This window comes from Lampris incognitus, chromosome 3 (genome assembly GCF_029633865.1).
Source record: "Lampris incognitus isolate fLamInc1 chromosome 3, fLamInc1.hap2, whole genome shotgun sequence".
Lineage (NCBI taxonomy): Eukaryota > Metazoa > Chordata > Actinopteri > Lampriformes > Lampridae > Lampris > Lampris incognitus.
Genome location: NC_079213.1, coordinates 84,191,468 through 84,219,136, shown reverse-complemented (window position 1 = coordinate 84,219,136; position 27,669 = coordinate 84,191,468). Strand labels below are relative to the sequence as shown.

At 46.5% G+C, this 27,669-nt stretch overlaps 1 protein-coding gene across 4 annotated transcripts in view; it reads left to right on the top strand.

Annotated features, from left to right (window-relative positions):
- The window catches only part of LOC130110520 (cAMP-specific 3',5'-cyclic phosphodiesterase 4D-like), a 119,642-nt gene that overhangs the window by 24,552 nt on the left and 67,421 nt on the right, over positions 1–27,669 (top strand). Inside the window, exon 1 of one of the 4 annotated variants that reach the window (XM_056277647.1) lies at positions 7,887–7,990. The exons of 2 other annotated variants lie outside the window; for them this stretch is intronic. In XM_056277647.1, the coding sequence (XP_056133622.1) occupies positions 7,953–7,990 (38 nt within the window). In that variant the 5' untranslated portion in view covers positions 7,887–7,952. Of the gene's footprint in view, positions 1–7,886; positions 7,991–21,486; positions 22,086–27,669 lie in introns of those variants that run through there. One more of the 4 variants, XM_056277645.1, reaches the window with a different exon arrangement.

The window sequence follows — 27,669 nt, the reverse complement described above, 5'->3', positions numbered from 1 at the left end:
CCGAAAATTTTTAGAAAAAAAGGGAAGCAGGCATCAGAAGCACAGGCTCCCAAATGTAAACAAGCACGAAACCGCCTAGATCCACCGCGCACCTATGCTGTGCGTGTTGGTGGAGCAAGATGGTGTTCAATGAGAAAGTCGGGGGACCAGCAAACAGCGATTATATTCCAGGGATTAGTCATATCCTAAAAGTATAATGAGTAAAAGTAGGTTAACTATATAGCTAGCTAGGTTTGGCATGTCCTCACCTCTCTGACATTATTTGTTGTCCTCCGTGTGTCCATCAATTGCGAGCATGTCCTACTTAACGTTCTTCTCAGGTCTTTGCGACGCATACATAGCCCACGTCGGCAGTTGCTCACGCGCCGTGGGGACAAAATCGACACACTGTTTGGGCATCAGTACCCTCTAGTGGCCAGCAATGACATTTAAGAGGAGCCGACTGAAGCGGTAAAATGGACGTTAAATTATAGGCTAGGTTACATGTTCAGTTTAAACTGGTGTAACTTGAGATGACAAAACGACCCCACTGATAGGCTACTTGTTTAAGTCATGCTGATGGCGTGTTATAATATAAGTCTGTACTGAAGTATGTTCTGGAATAGACATATGCTGCTTTCCATTATAAAAGCCTTTGAATACATTCAGAATCACCTGTCAATAAAAGACTACATCATTACTAGCAAGGACTAGGGTGCTAAATCTATCGATATAACTGTGCATCTAACTAGTTGTACCAGGTAATAATAAGAGTCATTAATAATAAGAGTAATTGCAAGCAGATGTAGAATGTGTTTGTCAGGCTCTTCCATAACTGTACTGTTCATAAACTTGACTATATTAATGTCAGTTTGACTGTGGTCACTGAGCGGAAGTCCTTTTTGGTTGCATCACTATCGCCTCCTAGTGACTGCTTTCATTTAAGGGGGCCGTGCCTATAGTCCCCGGGTCCTATATTCCCCGGGTCCTATATTCCCCGGGTCCTATGTTCCCCGATCGGGGAACATAGGACCCTTTCGAAAAAAAAGGGTCCCATATTCCCCGTTTTCCCCTAAAAAGGTCCTATAATCCCCGTTGTAATAGACACCGGGGAACATAGAACCCTCTTTTGGAAAAAGGGTCCTATATTCCCCGCTGTTTCCAGGGGAACATAGGACCTTTTTCCAAATAAAGGGTCCTGTATTCCCCGCTATTGCCAATCGAGGAACAAACCGGGGAACTTAGAACCCTTTTTGCAAATCATTTCCTTAACGGGTCCAAAATAATAAAAACTGGGGTCATGGCTGAGATGTAGGCTACGACAATCTATTCCTCCGCTGATTAAATTAGGCCGTATTACCATTGTTGGCTGTTGTATATCGCAGGCCACCTTGAGTGCGTATCCAAATTCGGCCTAGGGGAGGCTGTAATTTGCTTTATTGTTATTTCTTACCAATATTTACTGCAGTAGGCCTAGTTAGTTGGCTCTCCGGCTCAGCATGGACAGTCGGCAATCAACGCAAGTTTGTCTTGCAGTAGGCCCACCTACCAGTATAACCTAGCCATTTCCACCTTCGCTCAGAGTTCAATTTGCACAGCACTGGACACTTCAGCCACTTTCTTGTTACTTTGCAGTTCGTTTTCCATATTAAATCACTTGGCAGACTTTCTTTCAAAAAGTCTTTAATGATGAACTTTTTAGGCAGAGAACTTAGACCAGGACTTGGGGAATTTAGGACCAGCACAAAGTATCCATCAACGGGGGCTGCCTACCTTACACAATAGGCTAATTGCCTAATAATAATAATATGTGCTTCTCAAAAAACTAAAGGCTTGTGGAGGTGCTAAACCAAAAACATGAATCAAAGACGAACATCAAAGGATGTAAGGTAACACTCACCAAATGGTAAAAAAATAACAGAGGCAGTCCTCTATTTCACCATTTTATTGTTTGGCATCAGTCATTAAGGTTTCTGAAGAAGACCACCCGGCCAAGTTATTGACTGATGCCAAACAATGAAATGGTAAAATAGAGAATTGTGTCTTTTTTTCCATTTGATGAGTGCTACCTTACATCCTTTGATGTTCTTCTTTAATAATAATAATAATAATAATAGCCTAATTATAAAAGAGGCCTAATAACAAATAACAATTACAGGCATAATACTATCAATAGTAACACTGATAATAGGCTATTAATAACAAAATGCTTCTAGTAAAAGCTTGGCTGAAAAAGGGTTGGTCTATGGCAGAAGCCCCCCAGAAAAGACATGGTCTAAAACAAAAATCTCCAAGGCCTAACTAGCCTAACGTTAAGGCTTTTTTCTTCTTCAAAAAAGCAAAATGAGTAGTCCTAGCCCATTAGGCTACTCAACAAAGAGGGGCTAAAACCTCTACTCAGCCTATCTGAAAATGTGATGGCTTACAGCCCTCCAATATGATTCCAAATCTCTGTGACCAGCATCCAGTTGACCCTTGAGCCGCAGGAGACGGGCCTCCAACCTCCTCCACTTGGGCTTCCGCCTTGGGGGAGCATCTCCTCGCTCCGCCATCTCCAGCCTTTCCTCTGCCAGGGTTTGCTGGTCCTTAATGTGACGCAGAAACATCCAAAGGGATGGGTGGCGCACTTGGACCGCATCATTTAGAGTGCGATGATAAGCTACAAAAACAAAAACAAGAGGTTAATCATGTAAACTGTTAAAGAAATGTGAATATGCTGAACATGTTGACAGTGGCTTGATAAACATGAATGCATAATACAGCTTTAGGAGTGTAGGCCTTTGTGTGATGTAGACCTCCAAAAATTATGCTGGATTGTGTTAAACTGATTTTTTTTTTTTTATTTCTGATTTTTCCCTTTTTTCTCCCAATTTAGTGGCCAATTGATCCCTATTTTAATTCAAACACCCACCCTCGTATTGCATGCGTTCGCCAACTGCATCTCTCCGGCCGGCAGTCTCGAAGGAAAGCGCCTCCCCACTTTCGTGACAAGGCGAATCCAAGCCAAACCACTGTTTTTCCGACACACACAGAGACGCATTCACATGACGAACACAAGCCGACTCCACCCCCCTCCCGAAGACAGCGTTGCCAATGATTGCTGCTTCATCGAGTCCGGCCATAGTCGGATCTGACGAGACCGGGGCGCGAACCCCAGTCCCCAGTGGGCAACTGCATCGACACCAAGCCGATGCTTAGACCGCTACACCACCGCGGACGTGTTAAACTGATTTTTAAAATGAAAGTTAAACACATAGCCTATGGTGAATTCCACAGCTAATTGATGGAAACAATGTAGATTCATCAAGCTTTAAGAGTATCCAAAGCAATGGTTGACTGTGAGTCCTACACCGATGCTATATTATTTTTTTAAATAATGATACAAATAATCGACTAAAAACAGTATAGCCTAATTTACACAACCATAATCATACAATTGGCCTACGCTATCATAGCCTGCACGCTTCTGTGGTGTCGCATGAAAATGTTAAGCGTGTTATGGGCCACACATCAAAAATAAAGTCTGTTCGCTGATTATTCAATAAATCAGAAAATAAGTCTTAGTCACTTACACTCAACGTGGTTGTTGGTCCTTTGCTCCATGTTGCGTGCATAGACGTTCCACATTGGATGTGGGAAGAGGGCTCCATCATGGACGTATGTGTTCCCGACATACTGCAGGAAGTCATGCAGCTCTGGATGGTCCCGCTGGACGCGCCTCGTGTCTGGGTGGTGAACGAGCAGGGCGAAGTTGCCTTGAACTGTGTCCAGTGGTAGGTGGCCGAGTGCCATCACCTTGCGGATGACTGCTGCCAACTGAAGGTCATCCCGGAATGCAGTAGTCAGTCCAAGTCTTTGCACCCTCTTCCACAGGGCTTGACTGAAATGGAAGTAGCCTCCACTCACTTGTGCCCTTGGAAGTTCTGTTTCCAGCGCATTGATAAGCGCCTGTTCAAAGTCGCATATGACCTTTTGAGGTGCCCAGTGGTGCTGCGTAATCCTCCTGGTTTCCCGTTTGATGCAATCGAGCACCTGCCGGTAGTGCCCAATTGTGCGCTGGCCCATCAGCGCATGCACAAGAGGGATGACGAAGCCATGCATGTTTCCAAGTACTGTAAAAACTTGGCTGAAGGGGCGGGGGCACGTTCTGAACGTTGCATCCATATATATGGTTCCACAGCCTCGCAGCTTCCTGATGTTTCCCTCTGTGGCAAACACAGCGATAGCCCACTCGTTGTCTTGGTGCAGGAGGAACTGTTCCCTGTCCCATGTTTCAGCCCATGCACCTTTGATGACGACATCCTCAAGTGTAGCTGGAATCGGGGGCGTGACTGCTGCGCGTGCTCTGGCCATAACAGTCCTTACAGACTGGAATCCTTGTGGTGGTGGTCTGTCGCCGCCACCTTGGATTTGACGTTGCCGATGCTGCAGGACCCTTTGCGCAATATAGATCCTTCTGATTGGGAGTGTTGGCTCCCTCGCAACTTCTGCAATCACCCCCTGTCGGAATTCTGCACGGTGCACCATTTCTCCGTCAGGGGGATGCACGTGTTCCCCAACATCGTGCACAATAATGTTAGCATCCACGTCCTCCACTTCAAATCTATTTGTGATCAGTGGCACTCTACAGTTCCACCTCCAGCACCTCCATCTAATGGTGTCTTGATTGGTGCGGTGCTTCTGATATCTGAAGTTCTCATGTACCAACACTTTGCCCCCTCGATCACCATCCATAACTATCGCCATTGTTTGTCTTCTTGTAGGCTAGTAAGCACATGACAGTGAGTCCACGAGTTATCACCGATAACAACCGATTGTTGCAAATTGTTGCAAGTTGGCAGGCGGTTTAGACATTGGTGAATTTTGATCATGTGGTTTAGAACGCCAGGAAACTTGCGTGCAGATGACCACACATCCACGACAAGTTTTAAATATTTCCAAACTCGAAATCATGTGTGCATTTGGCTATTTATAAATTATTTTTCGAGCAATATGTGTTTTGTGATTCAGCTTTAGCGTTGTTGATTAGCCTTTCATTCATATTTTGTCAAAAAGGCGTATTCATTAGCCTAGGCCTATGTCCCGTTATTTCTGTAGCATACAGCATCTTAGAATCTTAAGAGACCAGGCAGATATTGTTATTATTTTATTGTTATTACCATGCTATATTAGCCTACTTTATAATTATAAATATTTCAATTATCCAATTTTTAGCATTTCTAATATAAGGCTATATTGTTATTATTATTATTATTATTATCATCAACATCATCATTATTATTAGGCTATTATTGTTATTATTATTATTATCATTATTATTATGTTATTATTATCATTACAATTATGATGCTTAAAGGGCCTTACTGAGCAGATGGTTTCTATCTAATATCTGTCAGATGCTTTTCCCAATAAGCTGGTGTGGTTATGATGGGAACGACGGCTTTCTAGGGAACATAGAAGAAGTGGGTCGGAATTGGCCTATTGTCGATATCAGCAAGCTTTCGCAGGAATCTATCCCTGGTACAATGCACTAGACCTCTGGGAGATGGACTGCTGAGGACGGAACAAAACACCTATCCTCAGCTCCCAGCACTTCTCGCACAATGTGCTACTCATACGCTGAGTTGGCGGCACCCGGGATCGAACTCACAACCTTGCGATCCATAGGCGAGAGCTCTACCGACTGAGCTATGCCCGGGTACAATTGCCCAAGGAGCATAGGCTTACTATATTACATTCAGACACAGATGAGCCAGCTCACCTACTCGGCGAGGCGCATTTTCCTCGATAAGTGACACATTTCACGCATAAATATCAGAGAACTACCGGGGTGGGTTATGCGCCCAAATATAGGCTATAGCCTAATAAGTTGAAATTGGTTTAGTGTCGAAAGTTTCCACATACTTTAGCCAACCTGACTTTGTGAATTCGTTTTTGTGATATAAAAATAGAAATCGTATGATTCATTGTCTTCTTTTTTTTTTTAATTTATTTCTGATTTTTTCCCTTTTTTCTCCCAATTTAGTGGCCAATTGATCCCTATTTTAATTCAAACACCCACCCTCGTATTGCATGCGTTCGCCAACTGCATCTCTCCGGCCGGCAGTCTCGAAGGAAAGCGCCTCCCCACTTTCGTGACAAGGCGAATCCAAGCCGAACCACTGTTTTTCCGACACACACAGAGACGCATTCACATGACGAACACAAGCCGACTCCGCCCCCCTCCCGAAGACAGCGTTGCCAATGATTGCTGCTTCATCGAGTCCGGCCATAGTCGGATCTGACGAGACCGGGGCGCGAACCCCAGTCCCCAGTGGGCAACTGCATCGACACCAAGCCGATGCTTAGACCGCTACGCCACCGCGGACCTTGATTCATTGTCTTCTTAATAATCTGCCCTAAATAATGCATTATTGAAAATGCACTTTTTGCGCCAAACAGCGTCAAACCTGCTGACCGGGGAACATAGGACCTTTCTTTATAAAAAGGGTCCTATGTTCCCCGGGTGCCCTAGGGGAACATAGGACCCTTTTTATAAAGAAAGGCCCTATGTTCCCCTGCACATACAAAACGGGGAACATAGGACCCTTTTGGGGAAAAGTGGGGAATATAGGGCCCTCTGTATACAAAAAGGTCCGATATTCCCCGGTCTCATACAAAGCGGGGAACATAGGACCCGGGGACTATAGGACCCGGGGACTATAGGGGAGGACCCCGTTTATCCTGCTCTCAGGGTCGCAGGGATGCTGGAGCCTATACCAATTTGTTACATCACATACAGAGTTGCACATGTGAGGCTCGCATACAGTAGATGTACACATTCACCCAATCTCAGACCAATACACACAATTTCATGCAGTCTTGTACGTTCAGATACAGACATACAGATACACTTACGCTGACAAACACGCATGCAGACTCACGTCCCATTCCATCACAGCTCACAAATGAAGCTCTGATTTGTAGCGTCCATGTTGGTATTGCTGTTTGGCCCGGCACTGGTCAGTGTGAGGCCTTAGCCTTTGGATATGGTTACCCAACAGCTTTGCAAAAAGGACATTTAACACAGTTTGCCCCCTGATACCCCTGGGCATGTTTCAAACTCAGACATGTTTCCCCAGCCATGTTGCGTAAGGAGATGACTTGGTGGGGGCTGAAGTGTTTTGGAGGGTTGGGCCACATTATTTAGCTTAGCTAACCTTAATTTGATTTAGAGAACACCATTTAAAAGCTACCTTGAACAGTTACACAGCTCAGCCTGATTAAAGAAACCACATAACTCTTGTTTCCATGTGGATAAGTCTACAAAACGCAGACAGAGGGGGTGGGAGGTTTGGAAGAGTGGATTGAGTGTTAGGGGAGTGATGCTATATTATGTGTCTGTGTCTGGGAACATTACTGTCTTTCAGTCTGTCTTTGAGCCAGGGATAACCCCCCCCCCCTCCAACCCCACATCTTGCGCTCTATCCGACCTCAATGACTTCCTCCCTCCCCCAAACACCTGTTCTTGAGACCTGCCTTGGCGCAGGTCCTCTGTACATGCTGCTGGTCTGCTTAAAAGGTCATATTTAGACTGAGCATAGAGTGAAAATGGGAAGAAATCAAGATATATAGAAACTGTCTGTTTATTTTTAAACTAATTGACATTCACACTACGGAAAAAAACTATCTGGGGTCTTGTGATCTAAATCTATGATTTTTACTGGGAAGAAAGAAAAAACAAATCTTGAGTACATCTAGATTTCTAATTTGTATTTCCAGAAAGTTCTGTCCTGGCTGTTTCCAGATGCTTGGCAGAACCAGCTCCACTGCTGACTGAGCAGATCTATTTTCATCCTCATGCCCCGTGCCTGTCATTGGCAGATGACAAATTGGTGTTGTCTCTTCATGCTCCCCATTCCGCCATGCCTTCACATTAGCTAACTGGCTAGCTAGCCAAAGAGTGTTAGGATACTGCTACTTACCGTGGACTGATGACCACTGAGAGCAAAGCACCGTCGTTGAGACTGTCGTAAGTAAGATTCGTAGCTGTTCAGGGAAATGATCAGAGAAAGTTGAATCAGTTTATCTGGACACAATGTTCAGTCTGTCGGTTTCGACTGAAAAGTCACTTAGCTAGATGAGTGATGAAATGTTTTTTTCTCAATAAACGCTGTGTCCAGATGAACTGATTCAACTTTCTGTGAGTTTCTTACCTGGATTATTGTGCATGCATAACAATGCTCAGGGAAATGGTTAGATGATAATTTTGAAACTTAACAGGGTTAGGGATTTCATACTTGGGCGCAACTACGCATTCTTTGGGGGGGTCATATCCCTCAATACTAAGAAAATACCAATTTGTTCCCCAATATACAGTAGCAAATATGTTAAATGTGTCCTTTTATAAATCCTGTTAATAGAGCTGTCGCTTGTTATTTCCTAGTTATTTCCATTAAGGAAAACATACGTGTGTGAGCCACCCCCCACCCTCTCCCCATAGTACGCTTGGCTGTGCCCATCTAGCACACAACTTGGTTGTCTGATTTAGCATGATGTTGTTGTAATTAAAGTTCGCTAAAAAAAAAAAAGCTCAGAATCAGATCTCCTAACCTTCTAATCCACTGTGCTGTGATGGTAATCTGTTTTTGTTGTTTTTTGTTTGTTTTTTGTTGTTTTTTTAGTCAGTCAATGGGGGTGAACAAATAGAAGAAGTAACGTTACCTAAAAAGTGGAGAAAGCAGGACCGGGCCGCTCCGAGGGACGTAGCGCCAAAAATAGAGGTCAGATTTCTTCGATCCTGATACCATTCAATTCAGCAGAAAACGCTGAACATTTTTTATGCATAACGTGTATTTGTTTGTTTGCTAGCAAGTGGCTCTTTATTAGTGTGTTCGATCCACAATTTGAAACAAACATACACGTTATACATCAGAGATGTTCAGTGTTTTCTGCTGAATTGAATGGTACTAGGGTCAAAGCAAGTCTGATCTCTACATTTGACGCTACGGCCCTTGGAGAAGCCAGGGGCACACTTTTGATCATGGATACGAACCTTGGCATGACTGGTCCTGCTTTCTCCGCTTCCTATCAGAGGGGGTACACATCATATCAGAGGGTAACTTCTGAAGGTGCTAGCGACCAAAGTAGGGGTCACTTTGTTTCACAATTGGTATTGCTAGATTCAGCAGGAGACACTGAACGTTTTGGTGTATGAATATGTGTATGTTCGGTTTGGTAAAGAGCGAAAAACAAGCTTAGGTTTCGGCCAGGGGCACACTTCTATTGGGATACGTACCTTGGCAGTACACCTGTCAACACCAGCAGCCGGACAGACAAGTTTTTTTTTCTTCACAGTAAGTAACTAGATACCTAAATAAATAACGTTAGCTTAGTAGAAAAGGTAATAGCTAACATTTCAGGTAACTGTTACTACTGTGTTTCTTTATACACTTCCTATATAGCTAGCTAAAATAGCATAACATTAAAACAAATAAAACTAGTAATACAAGCAGAGTATTCAATGTATCCAATTAAAATTACCATCAAGGTCAGTCATTGCTCTTCTGGTAAAATAACGGTATCTGGTCACAATGCCTGGCCAACTGTCCAAAGTAATGGGGAGTGCAGAAGAGAGGTGAAGAAGAGAGTGCAGGCAGGGTGGAGTGGGTGAAGAAGAGTGTCAGGAGTGATTTGCGACAGAAGGGTACCAGCAAGAGTTAAAGGGAAGGTTTACAAGATGGTTGTGAGACCAGCTATGTTATATGGTTTGGAGGCAGTGGCACTGATGAAAAGACAGGAGGTGGAGCTGGAGGTGGCAGAGTTGAAGATGCTAAGATTTTCATTGAGAGTGACAAAGAAGGACAGGATTAGGAATGATTATATTAGAGGGACCGCTCAAGTTGGACGGTTTGGAGACAAAGCAAGAGAGGCAAGATTGAGATGGCTTGGACATGTGTGGAGGAGAGTTGCTGGGCATATTGGGAGAAGGATGCTGAATATGGAGCTGCCAGGGAAGAGGAAAAGAGGAAGGCGAAAGAGGAGGTTTATGGATGTGGTGAGGGAAGACATGCAGGTGGCTGGTGTGACAGAGTAAGATGCAGAAGACAGGAAGAAATGGAAACGGATGATCCGCTGTGGTGACCCCTAACGGGAGCAGCTGAAAGTAGTAGCAGTAATAGCAGTAGGTCACAATGTAGGCAGCAGAGAGGGAGAGGCATGCTGAAAGCAGTGGCCAGACAGGGACATGCTCTGGAGGTACAGATGATCAGGTGAGAAATTGGAATGTGAGACTAAACGGCTTGATAACATTAGTTTTAATGTAGGCCTACATGTAAGCAGTAAATAAAACTAGTAATAAAAACAGAATATTCAAATTAAAATTATCACTAAGGTCAGTCATTGTTCTTCTGGTAAAATAATGATATCTGGTCACAATGCAAGTCCTCAAAATTCTAGGGGAGGGCTCTCATTTGGACCCCCCCAATGTCTATACCATGGTTTTGCCCTCATACCCTGTTCACCTCAGTTAGTAAAGCATGATACTAACACTGCCAGGGCCAGGCAGTCCAGGACATTTTCACTAGGGGCGTTCCTATATTCTTAAGGCACTTTGAATAGAAAAAAAAAGAAAATCTCAAAAGATGCATACATTAAAACAAAAGGCTGCGAACAATTATAAGCTGCATTTTGTCCTTCAAAATATAAAACATGCTGATTAACAGTTCCACATTTTATACGAGAACTGCACTCATCAAAAATCCAATTTGAATCAGACCCTAAATGAAACTAGGACCTAGAGGTCACTGCTAATGACCACAGGGCCTTTCTGAAAATGTCATTAGGTCCACAGACTACTCACTCATGATTCAGTGCTTCAAGACAATAGCTGTTAGGCTTCTATGAGATAATAAGTAAGCAGGGCATAACATTGAGGGCTCATGAAAAATCCCATATGTTTGAAATAGCAAGTCTTCAGCCATGATCCAGAGACGATTGCAGACACATATTAATATTGACATTCAGTCGTATCTGCCTGTAAGCGTTCGATGTGTAGATACTACATGGGGAGGGTTATACGATTGTCCATGAGTCTCTCTGCAAAGAGGATACTGACCCTTGAGTCACAACAACAGTTAGTATCTCATCTTCCAGAGAAGTCCAAATATTCTCTTGACTATTTTCTTCTAAAGGTAACTTCATGCTGCCTCTGACCCACTGAATTACATACCACATCACATTCCCTTCGCCTAATATAGTACTCTCTACATATATGTGGCTTCTATGGTCACCATTCTATGGTTAAAGGTATATTTTTCAGGGCATTACAGCTCTTTCACTTGAATTTTTTGTATTGGTCAGTATTACAGCTGGAGCTATGGGAATCGGAGAACATAAGTCTTTCTGAATGTGTGTCAACTAAATTTCTGAATTATACCAAGAACTAAAAGATTTCCTCTTTGACATTGCTGTCAAAGGCAAGGTGTGGCTGTGAATGACGGCTCTGTTTGTGGACATAGGTTTCATGAGGAACCATTTAATGTCCAATTCTCTGCCCACATCCTCCCTTCGTGACCACAACTGGTGGTTCTTTAACCTATAAGGATTCAAAATGTATGTGGGGCTTTTCAGAAGCCCCTCCTCTCCTCCCACGTGCCTACCAACACGTCCGACTGGGCAGACTACCCTCTGCCTCAACAGGCAAATATTTACCTGTCGATTTCAACAGCAGCCAGCTTGTGGTACGTGAGATCACCAGGTCAAGTTGGTCCACTGCTCGCTGTGCTGAGACTGACTGGGGCTCCACTGCTGGAGAGCTGGTGAGAGGTTGTGACCTTTGCATTACATACTGTAGTTCCAGCTAACATAAAGGGGGAAACTGAATTTATCTGTAGTGCATAGCTCTGAAAATGTCTCTGAGGTTAGAGCTTTTGAAAGTCTCTTCTAAAATTGGCAAAAACTCCAAGAAGAAAGGGTTATATTGATTTTGTATGTGTGAGATTTGAACACTGTTCAAGAGCTGCTCTTATTTATTTATTTATTTATTGTAGTTTTAAGGTAAGGAATTGGTGGAAAAAACACCAGTGGGGGTGGTTTGGAGAAGGGTGGTGATGTTGGAGGAGTCCTCTACAGCTCTGAACTGCTGTCACGTACAGCTCAACAACCTGGCTGAGACTTACTTGAGGCATAGGTGGACTGTTGATTCGTGGTTTGGATCGATCCCTGATGACGTCAGTGATTAAACTTGATATCAGGTTTCTCTACGTAGGAAGTAACTGCCCGCCTTTCTCCATTGCACATTTATCGTTCGAGGGTCACATCAGTATTTGTTACATCTGTTGGCAGAGCACAATTGCTCCCACCCTTGACCCTCTTGTTGTAATCGAGAATATAAATTTAACATTCACAACCCTCCAAAAGTGTAAATGAGAACAAAAAGAGTGCCTTTGTGATATGAAGTATATTATCCTGAAGCATTGGTATGTGTGATGACAAGATACTTTTCAAAGTTCCACAGCCTGCAGATCATCTGTTACAGCTGAATGGTGGGACATTTCATCTTAATTTATGAGGATCAACATTTCATTCCCAGACTGGAAACCAACAATAGCCAATGAGAACCCACTTCACAGTGAGGTGACGTGAAAGTAAAGACTAAAAGATGACAACACTCAGGGACAAGAATTTACATTTACATGTAATTCTTTTTTCTTTTTTGGGGGGGGATTTTTTTTACCCCTTTTTCTCCCCAATTGTATCCAGCCAATTACCCCACTCTTTCGAGTTGTCCCAGTCACTGCTGCGCCTCCTCTGCTGATCCAGGGAGGGCTGCAGACTACAACATGCCCCTCCAATACATGTGGAGTCGCCAGCCTCTTCTTTCCACCTGACAGTGAGGAGTTTCACCAGGGGGACATAGCGCGTGGGAGGATCACACTATTCCCCCCTGTTCCCCCTCCCCCCTGAACAGGCACCCCGACCGACAAGAGGAGGCGCTAGTGTAGTGACCAGGACACATGCCCACATCTGGCGACACAGCCAATTGTGTCTGTAGGGACGCCCGACTGAGCCAGATGTAACACGGGGATTTGAACCAGTGATCTCTGTGTTGGTAGGCAACAGAATAGATCGCTACGCTACCCAGACGCCCACATGTAATTCATTCTTTATCATCCATCCATCCATCCATCATCCAACACTGCTTATCCTTATTCAGGGTCACGGTGTTAAGGTTTGTAGAACGAACCCAATAGCGACAACACAAGACAAAGTAAAGCACCAACCTGGCAGGACTCGTAGAGGAGAGCCGGCCGGGCCTGGACAGAAGGGGGAGGCGCTTCAGGCGGAACTTGAGAATAGCTTCTTAAAAATGGGAAAACGTAAACTGCCCCCTTAATCCGAAAAGGAAAAAACGTAACTGCTCCTTTAAAGTCCGAAAGGGAAAAAACGTAAACTGCTCCTTTAAAGTCCGAAAGGGAAAAAACGTAAACTGCTCCTTTAAAGTCCGAAAGGGAAAAAAACACAAACTGCTCCTTTAAAGTCCGAAAGGGGAAAAAACACAAACTGCTCCTTTAAGGTAGAAGTCCAACCGAGTAATAAGATCCACAGTGAGAGAGGAGAAATTAGAATATCAAAAACTTGATCTCAACTAGAAAATCACGATGGGAAAATCCAATGGGGAAAACACAAAGAGAGTTCTTCTCCGAACAAGCTCTCAAGGAGAACTGACACAAGGGAATAATCAAACAAGCAAAAACACGGAGAACACTACAATCTGTACTCCACCGGGAGACACAGAAATGTCACAAAACTCGAGACGAAGAATTTACTCACGGGACTGTTCAGGACGAACTCGCGACGAGTTCTGGAAAGCAAACAAACTTATACTAGAGTGGTTAACGAGTAGGTAGGCTGCAGGTGTTTCAGACGCGCCCTTCCCCCGCTCTCATTGCTGGTTGCCAGGTTGGTCAACAGACCGAGCCCTAACAGTACCCCCCCCCCTCTACGGGAGCCACCAGGCGACCTGCCAGGCTTGTCAGGGTGACGGCGATAGAACTCAGCGAGCAGACCAGGGTCCATGATGAGCTGGCGGGATACCCAGCTTCGTTCCTCCACCCCATAGCCCTCCCAGTCAACCAAATACTGGAACCCCCGTCCCCTGCGTCGGACGTCCATCAGCCGACGGACCTTCCACTGTGGATGCCCATCCACAATCTCAGGGGGAGGCGGAGCTGGGGCCGGAGGCATAAGGGGGCTCTCGGAGACAGGCTTTACTCGGGACACATGAAAAACCGGATGGATCTTCATGGAGGCCGGGAGCTTAAGACGCACAACTGCAGGACTGGGTACTTCCTGGATCTCGAAGGGTCCAACGAACTGGGGATTCAGCTTCTTGGCAGAGGACTGAAGGGAGAGATCCTTGGTGGACAGCCAGACTCTCTGTTCGGGTTGGTAAGCTGGTGCTGTGGATCGGCGACGGTTAGCTCCTCGTCTGGCACGTTCCGTAGCACGGAGCAGCGCAGCCCTGGTGATCTCCCAGACACGACGACAGCGGTCCAGATGAGTCTGCACGGAGGGAACCTCCACTTCGGACTCCTGTGCAGAGAAGACGGGCGGCTGGTAACCCAGGGATGCCTCAAAGGGCGAGAGGCCGGTGGCGGAGCTGACCAAGGAGTTGACCGCATACTCGACCCAGGGGAGAAACTGACTCCAGGAGGTTGGCTTCTTGGCAGCGACGCAACGGAGAGCAGATTCCACACTCTGGTTCATCCTCTCAGTCTGTCCGTTAGTCTGCGGATGATATCCCGACGAAAGGCTGACCGAGGCGCCCAACCCCTTGCAGAAAGCACGCCACACACGGGAAACAAACTGGGGCCCTCTGTCTGACACAATGTCCTTGGGAAGTCCATGCAAACGGAAGACGTGGCTCATCAGGAGGTCAGCGGTTTCTGAAGCAGAAGGAAGCTTAGGCAAAGCCACCAGGTGGACACCCTTGCTGAAGCGATCCACCACCGTCAGGATCACTGTGTTGCCCTGAGACGGAGGAAGTCCAGAGACAAAATCCAACGCCACATGGGACCAGGGCCGACTGGGAATAGGAAGGGGCTGCAGCAGACCAGCCGGTGCCTGGTGAGAGGCCTTGCTGCGGGCACAGATGGTGCAGGCCATGACGAACTCCTTGACGTCCGTCCTCATAGTGGGCCACCAGAACCGTCGAGCTATGAAAGTGAAAGTGCGGTGGACTCCAGGGTGGCAAGCGAGCTGACTGGTGTGGCCCCATTTGAGGACCCGAGACCTCACTGAGTCCGGAACAAACAGTCGGCGAGGCGGCACGTTGCTCGGGGCTGGACTGGAGCGCAAGGCGCGCTTGACCACCGTTTCAAGGCCCCAGGTCACCACGCCAACGACCTTGGTCTCAGGGAGGACGGGACTTGGCTCCACCGTTACAGGTTCCTTAAGGTGTTGACGAGACAGAGCATCTGCCTTGGTGTTGCGGGAGCCAGGACGATAAGTCAGTGTGAAGTCGAACCGACTGAGGAAACTGGCCCACCGTGCCTGCCGACCATTCAGACGTTTGGTTGCCCGGATGAACGTCAGGTTCTTATGATCACTCCAGATGGTAAATGGATGCTCTGCCCCCTCCAGCCAATGGCGCCATTCCTCAAGTGCAGCCACTACAGCGAGAAGCTCCCGATTACCAACATCGTAGTTCTCCTCGGCGGGAAGGAACCGGCGGGAGAAGAACGCGCAAGGATGAACCTTCTGGTCGGCCTCTGATCGTTGGGAGAGCACAGCCCCCAATCCGGTGTCCGAAGCGTCCACCTCAACTATGAACTGCCTCTTGGGATCGGGATGGAGTAGGACGGGGGCACTGGTGAACCTCTCCTTGAGCGACAGAAATGCAGAGCGAGCAGCTGGGGACCAGACGATCGGCTGAGAGGGGGAGGTTAGACGGGTGAGGGGTTCTGCTACAGAGCTGTAGTTTCGGACGAACCTCCTGTAAAAGTTCGCGAACCCGAGGAAGCTCTGCAGTTCCTTACGTGACTTAGGATCCGGCCATTCCACCACCGCTTTGATCTTGCGAGGATCAGCTCGAGTCTTGCCTCCCTCCACGATAAAACCTAAGTAGTCCACTGACTCAGAATGGAACAGGCATTTCTCAGCCTTGACGAACAGCCGGTTACGAAGGAGGCGTTCGAGAACCTGCCGCACGTGCTGGACATGCTCCTCGAGGGACCTGGAGAAGATGAGGATGTCATCAAGGTAGACGACAACGAATTGGTCGAGCATGTCGCGAAGGATGTCATTCATGAGTGCCTGGAACACCGCCGGGGCGTTGGTGAGGCCGAACGGCATTACCAGGTACTCATAATGACCACGGGGAGTCTTAAAGGCTGTCTTCCACTCGTCCCCTTTCCGGATCCGAACGAGATGGTAGGCGTTCCGGAGATCCAGCTTAGTGAAGACAGTCGCCTGGGTCAGGGGTTCGAGGGTGGAGCTCATCAGAGGCAGGGGGTATTTATTCTTGATGGTGATGTCGTTGAGTTGGCGATAATCAATGCAGGGTCGGAGACCACCATCCTTCTTCTTAACGAAAAAGAAACCAGCTGCCACCTGGGAGGATGAGGGTCGGATGAGCCCTGCCGCCAACGATTCTGAAATGTAATCGTCCATAGCAGCCTTCTCGGGAATGGAAAGGCTGTAAAGACGACTGCTAGGGAGAGAGGCCCCAGGACGGAGGTTGATAGCACAATCATATGGCCGATGCGGAGGGAGAGACTGAGCCCGCGTCTTGCTGAAGACCTCCCCGAGATCATGATACTCGGGAGGAACAGAGGAAAGATCGGGAGGAGGGGCAATCGGAACAGTCTGGACTGCTGGACCAGGTGCGGCCTGAAGACACCGGGCGTGACAGGAGGAGCTCCACTCCAAAATGTTACCAGACGACCAAGCAATGTGTGGCTCATGCTGAGCCAACCAGGGACGCCCCAAGATCACAGGAACTAAGGGAGACTGGATGACGAAGAACTGAAGGCTCTCCACATGGTTTCCAGCAATAGTGAGAGACACGGGACAGGACTGTCGGGTAACACTGGCCAGGCGGCGCTCATCCAGAGCAAAGGCCTCTATTGGCCTCTCCAATTCCTCACATGGAATGTTAGCTTGAGCAGCAAACGTAGAGTCCAAGAAACACCCATCAGCTCCCGAATCGATGAGTGCGCCTACAGTGAGCCGCTGGTCTGCCCAAGCCAGGGTAACGCTCACAAGATGGTTAGCCGGAGCAGGATGGCGGGAACAGGAAAGACGGCTCACTAGGATCTCCCGGGGTCCCAGTGAGCCTAATCTTTTGGCCGCGTAGGACACTCGCTGATCCGGTGTCCCTTAAGACCGCAGTAAAGACAGAGACCTGCCTTGAACCGGGCCTCACGTTCAGCGGGAGTCAGTCGTGTACGCCCAAGCTGCATAGGTTCCTCCTCTGTCACTGTCTGGGAGGAGGAGAGGCTTGCCACAGGGGAAGTGGAGTGCGACGAAGAAGAGCCCCCTTCGGAAGCTCTGGATGGCTGAGAGGTAGAAACGGTTCCCCGTAGACCTCGCTCGCGCCTTCTCTCGCGGGGACGTCCATCGATGCGGATGGCAAGGCTGATAAGGTCGTCGAGAGAGGTAGGATCCTCCCGGGTGGCTAGCTGATCCTTGACGGCATCGCTGAGGCCCCTACGGAAGGTTACCCGAAGTGACTGGTCGTTCCAGCCACTCTCAGCCGCAGCCAGCCTGAACTCGACTGAGTAGTCAGTGACACTGCCACTGCCCTGCTGGATCCTGCTCAATCGGACACCCGGATCCTGACCGTACACTGGATGATGGAATACCTTCCGAAGCTCAGCCACAAAGTCATCGTAGGAAGAGCAGAAACTGGCCCCCCTGGACCAGGAAGCAGTGGCCCACTGAGCAGCGCGGCCAGTCAGCAGGTTAGTCACGTAAGCAACTCTTGCAGCATCTGTGGTGAACCCCCTGGAATGGTGGGCGAAGACAAGCTCACACTGCATGATGAACGTGGCACAGGTCTCAAAGTTGCCATCAAAAGGCTTGGGATTGGAGATACTGGGCTCCCGGAAATCCGAAACATAAACGGTAGGATTGTCTAAGGCAACGGCTGCGGGCACTGCTGGAGGAGGGGCGGCCGGAACTGGTGGGACAGCTGGCTGGATGGTGATAGCCGCTGTGAGAGTTTGCAACTGCTTAAGAACCTCCTCTTGTTGGCTCGCGAGCGCCGCTTGCTGGGCCGAAAGAGAATCCACCGAAGCCTGGAGGGGTTGCACCTGAGCCCGGAGGCCCTGCATGGCAACAGCGGCCTCTTGTAGTTGCTGGCCGTGGGAGGCTGTAAGCTGAATCTGCTTATAGAGAGCAGCCTGGACAGGATTGGCGTCTGGGTTGTCTGGGTTCATAGTGAGGGCGAGTTCGTACTGTTAAGGTTTGTAGAACGAACCCAATAGCGACAACACAAGACAAAGTAAAGCACCAACCTGGCAGGACTCGTAGAGGAGAGCCGGCCGGGCCTGGACAGAAGGGGGAGGCGCTTCAGGCGGAACTTGAGAATAGCTTCTTAAAAATGGGAAAACGTAAACTGCCCCCTTAATCCGAAAAGGAAAAAACGTAACTGATCCTTTAAAGTCCGAAAGGGAAAAAACGTAAACTGCTCCTTTAAAGTCCGAAAGGGAAAAAACGTAAACTGCTCCTTTAAAGTCCGAAAGGGAAAAAAACACAAACTGCTCCTTTAAAGTCCGAAAGGGGAAAAAACACAAACTGCTCCTTTAAGGTAGAAGTCCAACCGAGTAATAAGATCCACAGTGAGAGAGGAGAAATTAGAATATCAAAAACTTGATCTCAACTAGAAAATCACGATGGGAAAATCCAATGGGGAAAACACAAAGAGAGTTCTTCTCCGAACAAGCTCTCAAGGAGAACTGACACAAGGGAATAATCAAACAAGCAAAAACACGGAGAACACTACAATCTGTACTCCACCGGGAGACACAGAAATGTCACAAAACTCGAGACGAAGAATTTACTCACGGGACTGTTCAGGACGAACTCGCGACGAGTTCTGGAAAGCAAACAAACTTATACTAGAGTGGTTAACGAGTAGGTAGGCTGCAGGTGTTTCAGACGCGCCCTTCCCCCGCTCTCATTGCTGGTTGCCAGGTTGGTCAACAGACCGAGCCCTAACACACGGGGATGCTGGAGTCTATCCCAGCAGTCATTGGGCGGCAGGCGGGGAGACACCCTGGACAGGCCACCAGTCCCATCACAGGGCCGACACACATTCACACCTAGGGACAATTTAGTATGGCTGATTCACCAGACCTACAAGTCTTTGGACTGTGGGAGGAGACTGGAGCACCCAGAGCAAACCCACGCAGACACGGGGAGAACATTATTTGGGAGTTGTGTTCAGAAGTTATCTTGCAATGCATCCTGGTACATGTAGGCACTGCCGGCACTGCCGGCATGGCTCCACGACCAGGAGAACTCGGATTTCTCGATCAATGTAGCACGCGCTGAGGAATTTATTGCATCAGTTGACTACATTTGCCATCAACACTGATTGGACATCCACATAAAAACCGGCAAGATTTCACTTTAAGCTGCATTGTGTTTGCCAGTGAACTAACATAGTTATCCAACATAAACACTTTTTGCCGGAGATTTTAATCATTAAATAAACAGTATTGTAGCTAGCATCCTTTTAGGCTCACCCAACAGCCGCAACTCCCTTCCCTGCTAGCTGGCCCCTGGCAACCTCTTTCTTTCAACCTCATTCTTTATTATACTTTTTCTCATTTGTTCATTTAGTTTCTCATATTTTACTTCTAGCCTATTTTGAATTGGTGTCATGTTGGATTGTACAAGCCCCTGAGGAACTAATGCCAGTAGAAGGTACTAACTTTAGCGACATCTTAGCAATAAGCATGATAAACTACTTGAAACTACTATTTGCCTAATTGTCAGATGAGAACCACTTGAGATAGTAGAAAAACATCTTTGAAAAATATAATGTGCATGATGTTGTTTAGTTCAAAATGGTTAAGATTTCAAAAGGTTTCCGATAGTGCGGTCAGCTTAAAAACTGAATAACAATGTTCTTTAAGAACGCGAGTGTAGATGTGGAAATCTGAGCTTCTGTCTCCTTGTAATATATCCTATTCCTTAAGCCAGACAAGAGGCAAATGCTATGTATTAATGTTAATTCCATGCAACTTCGCTGTTACTACCGCTGTATGCCAAAGTTTGGGCAGCGCTGGTCAAATTAAATGTTTTGCTTAATCTGCTGTTGAAAACAAAACCGCTGAGGGGTACAGACTTGAGCATTTTATACTTCTGTACTTTTTGGTGTGCAGTTGAGCTGTATTTGCTGAATTAAACAGATTAAAAAATACAAATATGGTATGTAAAAAAACACAGCTTTAACGTGTTTCCTGTAGCCAGCTATAAGAGTCTTTGGTGAAGATGCAAAGTTTAATCAGTACTGTCTAACTTCTCAGGATGTTGTGCTTACTCTCAAGAACCACTGGCTCCTCTATGCTACTGACCGAGGACTTTAAAATAAAGATAACTGACCCTTACTAGGCTGGCTATAAAGAGATATGTGAATGCTTTGAATTTTCCCTATGAGATACATCATTAAAACATGGAAGTGAAGGGAATTGCTAGTATTTGCTGTAAAATTCAGCAAATACTATTTGTGTGTCAACTAACTTTTCACTCAAGATATTCACAAAAAAAAAGCAATTTGACCAGGGGTGTTCAACCATTTGCACACAACAGTATCAATGATTAGTGTGTGTGTGTGTGTGTGTGAGTGTGTGTGTCTGTGTGTGTGTGATTGGTTGATTGATTGATGATACAAGCATATTTCTATTTGTGCATGGTGTGGCAGTCTGTTTTATGTGTGGTGTGTGTACGTATGTCATGCGCATCTATGTTAGTGTCGATCTGTGTGTTTTTGCGAGTGTGTTGTGTCTGTGTTGAGTCAGAGCAGTGAAAATGTGGTGCTGTCTGAGGCAGTGACACCCCCTATCTCTCAGCATCTCCTAATAAGATGCTCGGATAACGGCACAGACAAAAGCACACGTACGCAAAACCCTACGCATGCACATAAACATGAGGGCATGTATTCAGAGAGGAGCACATATTTACATGCACTTCCACTTGATAACCCCCCCCCCCCCACACACACACACACACACACACACACACACACACACACACACACACACACACACACACACACACACACACACACACATGCACACATCATATGTCTTACAAGCTCCATAAGTCCATGTGGTCAGCTGCGGGGGTGAGCTGGGTCGAGGTACTCTTTAGAACCACATCAGAGAAAGGGGGTGTGGGGATTGGGGGGGAGTCAGAGGCAGAAGTTGGAGGTAGAGAGAGAGAGGAGCGGGCCATGTGTGCACATGGGAAAGGGACTTCAGAAGTGTCTAGACGAACTCAACAGCGGCGCGTACATCAAGGTCGAATCAACGTTTTGGTTTCCTCCCCACTATATGGACAAGTAGCGCGTGTGTCTCACGATGACGGCGGCTCCCACCGACCGCTCGTCGAACACCGCGATGGAGCGACGAACTCTGGCCTTGAACTCAAACCACATGTGAAGGAGTCAGTCGCATAGCGGAAACAACTTGTTAACCACGCTGCCTTTCAAGGAAAATACTCGTTTCGTTTTCGACAGGGGGTAATGGTGGTGAGACTCGACGAGGAGGACTCGGTGCCTGCCGCATCCGCCGTGTTTTCGCTCCGCTCTCCTCCATCAATGGGAACAGGGCGCCCGGCGAGGGAGCCGGACGCCGGCATGGCGTGAACGGACCGGAGACAGCGCGCCATAGCTGACAACATATAGAGCACCGGCGAGGCGGAGGAGACCCGAAGGACACTCGAAAAGAGCAGTTGACACAAGGCGAGCGAAGGAAGAAAATGAGTTTGCCGACAAACTGTGTGTTTCTGCCGCCTTCTATCCAGGATCGCTCCTTCAAAGTTCGCAGTGGGAATATCTGCGGATCTCCGTGCGCCGTCAACCGGCCCATTGACATTGTGCAGAAACGCAGGCGGTAACGCACCTCATTACTTTGTTTCATGTGCTTCCTTTTCTTTTTCTTTTCTTAATCTTCCAAAACCTACGCACGTAGGAACGTTTTCCACAAAAAAAAAACAGTTTCACTTGGTGAAGTAGCCTACCTAGTTTGAACCATTTACAGTTTAACTTCATTATTCGGTGTCAAGGCTATTACGGATGAGGCAATTTGGCTGCCACTCAGAGTCCAATTACAATTAGCCCATTATCTAATTACAATCCAGCGATCAAAGCCCTGAATAAAATGGGACAACCCACTTCCTATTGCGTAGAATTACGACATTTTAATGTTTCCTAATCTGTTAGAAATGACCTCAGTAACTAGCCTAAATGTCTGATCTATGTGCCAGATTCCTTCCCTAGTAATAATGCAAGGCACTGTGTATGACACATCCGTCTGCGCTGGGCTGTTAAGTGGTGTGTTGGTTTGATGGTTAGCCTGCTGACTGATGTGGCTCCAGGGCAAGTCTGAGTCAGGCTTTGCGTCCGACTGGTACATACAGTAGATCCTATCTTGCTGGTCGCCATACACAGGGCATAGAGAACAGTGTGTGTGTGTGTGTGTGTGTGTGTGTGTGTAAGGTTGGGGGTCAAGGTCTTCAACAGCTGGTGAACTTGACAGTGTGGCAAAATGATTAGCATGGCGTTCATTGTGTCATACCGGCAAAAGCACACTGAACTTTGTCAAGTTTCCAGCATGCGTTGCTCTCTTCCCTTCTATCTCTTTCTCTCTCTCTACCACCAACAGAGTCCACACACACACACACACACACACACACACACACACACACACACACACACACACACACACACACACACACACACACACACACACACACACACACACACACACACACACACACACACACACACACACACACACACACACTTTCATTATCAACATATGACTGAAGGCCTTTTTGGAAGTGGACTGCAGGTTACAGTCACAGTCCCTGGGTGACCCAGGTCTGATGACGGATTCCATTAGGAGGGAAAAAAGTAAAGTGAAATATTATGAATTGTGTAGCTGGCGGAGTGATCAAAGTCTGTTTATAATGTCAAGCCACTAATAAAAAGTAAAGGGGAGAGAGCTAATGAATGCTGAGTCAGCTGAAGTCAATGGCAAACTCTGTGGCTTGATGGATTGACCACATGTGTCTAATAACATGGTAAAATAGTAACAGAAAAAACTAGCGCATACTTTAATCGTCAAAATCTCTACAACCCTGCTTCCTGTTTGGTTCCCATTAATGTCAGGACCGAGAATGGAGCTTACTCCGCATCCATAAGTATGAATACATGTAGCCTGACTAGACACAAAATGTTAAAATTGAGCTATTTGAAAAGATAGGCTACATGGTATCAAGTGTGATTTAACGCTATTTTGAGGGGGGGTGTACCAGACTAAGGCCATATTTAAGTAATTTGTTCAAAATGTAATAACAATAGGTTATTCACCAGTCAATTGGGAACAAAGTACAAACTGCAGTTTTCTGTCAACGACGTGTTCGTGTGTGGCGTAACTCACGGGGAAGGCAACATGTTGCCACCGCAGTGACTTCAGGAGCAGGAGGATTTTCCTGTTCTGTTGTTTTTCCATCATCTCCGACTCCGACAGTGGCCATGCTGTCGCCACAAGTGCAGCTGCAGCCTGCCGTAAACTAGCTGTGTCATCTTTCAACTGTTGTTTTATTTATTTATTTATTTATTTATTTATTTCCCCCCCCGGCACGCGCCGGATGTGCACAAGTAGGCGGCCTGGAGAGAAGTATAGTACCGGGAGAATGCCGATCCTGCTTTTGATTTCAAAGGTCGAAATCGAATGCTTATTTCGATTGATTTTCGATTTAGAATCGAAATCGTGACACCCCCTGTTAATAAGTTTGGTAACATAACGCATAAAAGAAAACACATCAACGGTTTGCATTTTGTTAAACCATGTAACAATAAGTTAGAAGTCTGAAATGACAGTTCCTTTGAAGATGGCAGAATGTGAAGCCTTGTGATTGAAGGACTGAAGATTTGTGTGTTCGGGGCTGACTGTGCAATGTCGCCATGAGCGTGATGGAGCCCCTGTGAAACATGTCCCATGCATGTGCAGTAAGGGGCTCTTAAACCTAGTGCCAGCGGCACGTAGACACACTTAAACTTACAGTACAGACTTTTTGAATAATCACAATACTTTTTTGGTTCTGCTGGAAACCTCACGGTCTATTTTTGTTTTTTGCCAGAAACAGGTCTTCCTGTGTGAGTTTTAGTGAATAATAAAGCTTTTCACTGTTTAGTTGCCTCTCAAGTGGCGAGTCAGCTGTTGCATAGACTGAATGGAGCCATTTCTGGTTACCAAATTTCAGAGGTGTTGCTGTCATCTGTATGCACCCTACCCTTTGGGAACTGGAATCTGGCCTTTAGGACTATTCCAACATGTTGGCCCATTGTTTTAAGTACAATGCAAAACAGTATTTATTTACTTACTTTCTCCTCTTCGTCCCCGATGGGACATAAGGCTAAAATTGAGAAACATCACATACATCTAACACGCCAGGGTGTCAAACACACATCACTGGGACCTGGCAGTGTGTTGTCACATATCTACGATAAGATGGTTTTCTTTTTGTTATGAGAAATAACCGCCGCTTGTTTTTTATTCTTTTTTGAACATTTTGTAGACACCATTTAACACATTGTAGCGACCACAGATGTGTAGACTCGCTAGCCCTTGGCGAACGGGTCAGACCCTTTAGTTGACTGGTTAGCGCAGTCGCCCGTGGTGTGGGCGACCCGGGTTCGCTTCCCGGCTGCCCCCTGAATTCGCTACATTGGTGTCAGAAGTGGGATGGTGAGACTGTGAGGCTGTCAGAAGCGCATGCGCCCAGAGGCGTGAGGGAGCCGGCATGATGAAGCATGGGGACATGCTTCCCGAAGGAGGGGGGTAGTGTAACAACCATGGATAACTAGACTCGCTAGCCCTTGGCTAACGGGTCAGACCCTTTAGTTTACTGGTTAGCGCAGTCACCCGTGATGTGGGCGACCTGGGTTCGCATCCCGATTGCGGCAGTTCCTGGCTGCCCCCTGAATTCGCTACAATATTAAGTAATGCATAGCTGTTTTCATTTTGAAATATTGAATGGATTGTTTGATGCATCAGGTAGCGGTTTGAAATGGGAGGGATAGGAAGATAACAGAAGTCATAGTCTGGTGTTGATGCTGACAAACTGCCACGGTACTGGTATGGCTGAGCCTCTGCTGCATGTCTACCACTGGATCCTCACTGCAAACACGGCTTGTTTGGAAGCTAAAATACAAAACCCAAAACCTTTTGGCCAGTTTTTGACCAGTAGCTCATGCTCATTTGATAGCATCCTTTCTTGTCTAGTTTACGATTTTCTCTGGAAAGGAGGCTCATGTTTTTGCTGTGAAGGAAGAGGTAGGGCCTTGGCTAATTGCAGGGCTGTAGGCTGGTCCGCCGAGACCTCATTCTGCTGTGGTACTGAGGCTCAGCTGTGACACACAGGAAACCACTGCTGACGTCAGAAACCGAGCCCAGCCTCTGTGGTCACTGACACGACCCAGATGCACCAGCACAGGAGACAAGTGTGAACCCGAGAATGACTAAATTCAGTATGTTTGTGTGATGTGAAACCACTTGTTCATATGCATGTTTTATTGAAAAATGAGGTGGACCTTCACAGAGGCTTGACAAAAGAATTGTGCGCATGCGTTGTGTGTTTATTTGTGTCACTGCTTGTGTGTGCATGCTGTTTTGAGTAATTTCTTTAGTGACAAAAATAACTACATCAGATAGCACAGGAAGGTGTTGTGCACATGTTGTGTGTGTGTGTGTGTGTGGCAGTTGCATGTCTGTGTGGACGAGTAACAGATTAAGAATTACATGCATTCACATCAAAATGAGACAACGTCAGCATTTGTGTTTATCCAATGCTGTCCCCAATAAACAGAGCTAGGGAGTCAACTAAGCTGAATGTTTTGCCGTAACACAAAACAACAGGAAGTGCTTGCCTTGTACCGTTTCAAATCTGTCTCTGTCATCAAGAAGCAAGACTCTTGAAACTGGAACTGTTTTTTACTATTAGCAGTGCTTATGCAAACTCTGTGCAAACTCTATGCAAACAAACAGATTTTTTTATTTTATTTATTCACTGTTAAAACCCTTTTTGTTCTCCTTGTTGGTCACAATTTGTAAATGTGCTGTCTTTCTAAGGATGATTCCTTGTGGTTATCCTTTAGTTTAGGCCTATGTAAATACAACACCTGGGGTTTGGATCTGAGCTTTGCTTTATTTCCTCTGCTCCACCCCAACTATCCTGTCTCATCGTATGTCCAATCTAATGAAGGCAAAACTGCCAAAGGTATGAAATAAAGTGTCAGCCAGGGCCTCAATACTTTTATTTTTAGCAGTATCATGTCCTTGGCCCCATTTTTGACATAAATGACGTCAGCAGAGATACCCAGAGGAGCCACAATGGATTCCTTTCTGTTGATGATATACAGAATTATGGAGGATATCAAGGTCAACCATAAAACTTAAAATTGTTGCCAGCCAATCTTATAATTGTGATGCTATCAATGCAACCAAATCATGTGATAGTTTTGTTTTGCTAATTATCTCCCCTCCTGTCAAGCAGGGAAGGGCCCAGCTGCATGTGACAGAACACTGTCTCTTGTGCTAATTGGAAGAGGATGTGATAAACAGTGGTAGAGTCCTGCCTCACTGTGGGACTCTGCCAATGTTTATCAAAAGACACCAATTAGTGCCATATGACCATGATTGGAGGAGCCCTCAGCCAGGCCTGTTCTCGGGTGTTGCGTGGCCATGCCCTGGGACCAGCCTGTTCAGTTTCAGACTCCTATGATGAAAGGTGTTCGATTCCAAGGTCGATGCAGACGCTAAATTGAGCCCTGAATCACTGGGGCCCTAATCACACACAGCATGTATGTGTGTGTGTGTGTGTGTGTGTGTGTGTGTGTGTGTCTGTCTGTCTGTGCGCGTGTCTGTGCGTGTTAGTGTGTATGTCTTTGTATGTGATTCTGTGATTGCGTGTTCCTTTTTATTTATGTAAACTTGTTGCATGTATTTATATACCAGTATAGGACTGGCCACATACTGAGGGTGTGTTTTTGTGATTCTGTGGTTGTTTATGCATTAGTATTTTGGTAAGCATGTGCAAATATTTTTATACCAGTGTTGGACTGGCCCCATTCTGCATGCAAAACTGTCTTATTGTGTACAGGGGCACACAGTGTTGGTTGTGGATGTGACCTGCCTTGATCAACAGCGTGAACCTGTTGTTCCCGCTGGTCTCGGGTCAGAGTATTAACCCTCTAACCACCTCCTAATGACAGTAAAGCTGGTCACTGCATCCCTCTCCACAGCCACTGTGGGTTGTACCACCAGCTGAATTGGTTAGGGCTAATTACTGATCATGGACTCCAGGATCAATACCTGGCTTCCGCAAATGGATGGGTGAGTCAGTCCATAAGTCAGCTGGGGCTGAAAACCTTTAACCCTTCATGCATTGGACTGATTGCAGTTAGCTTTG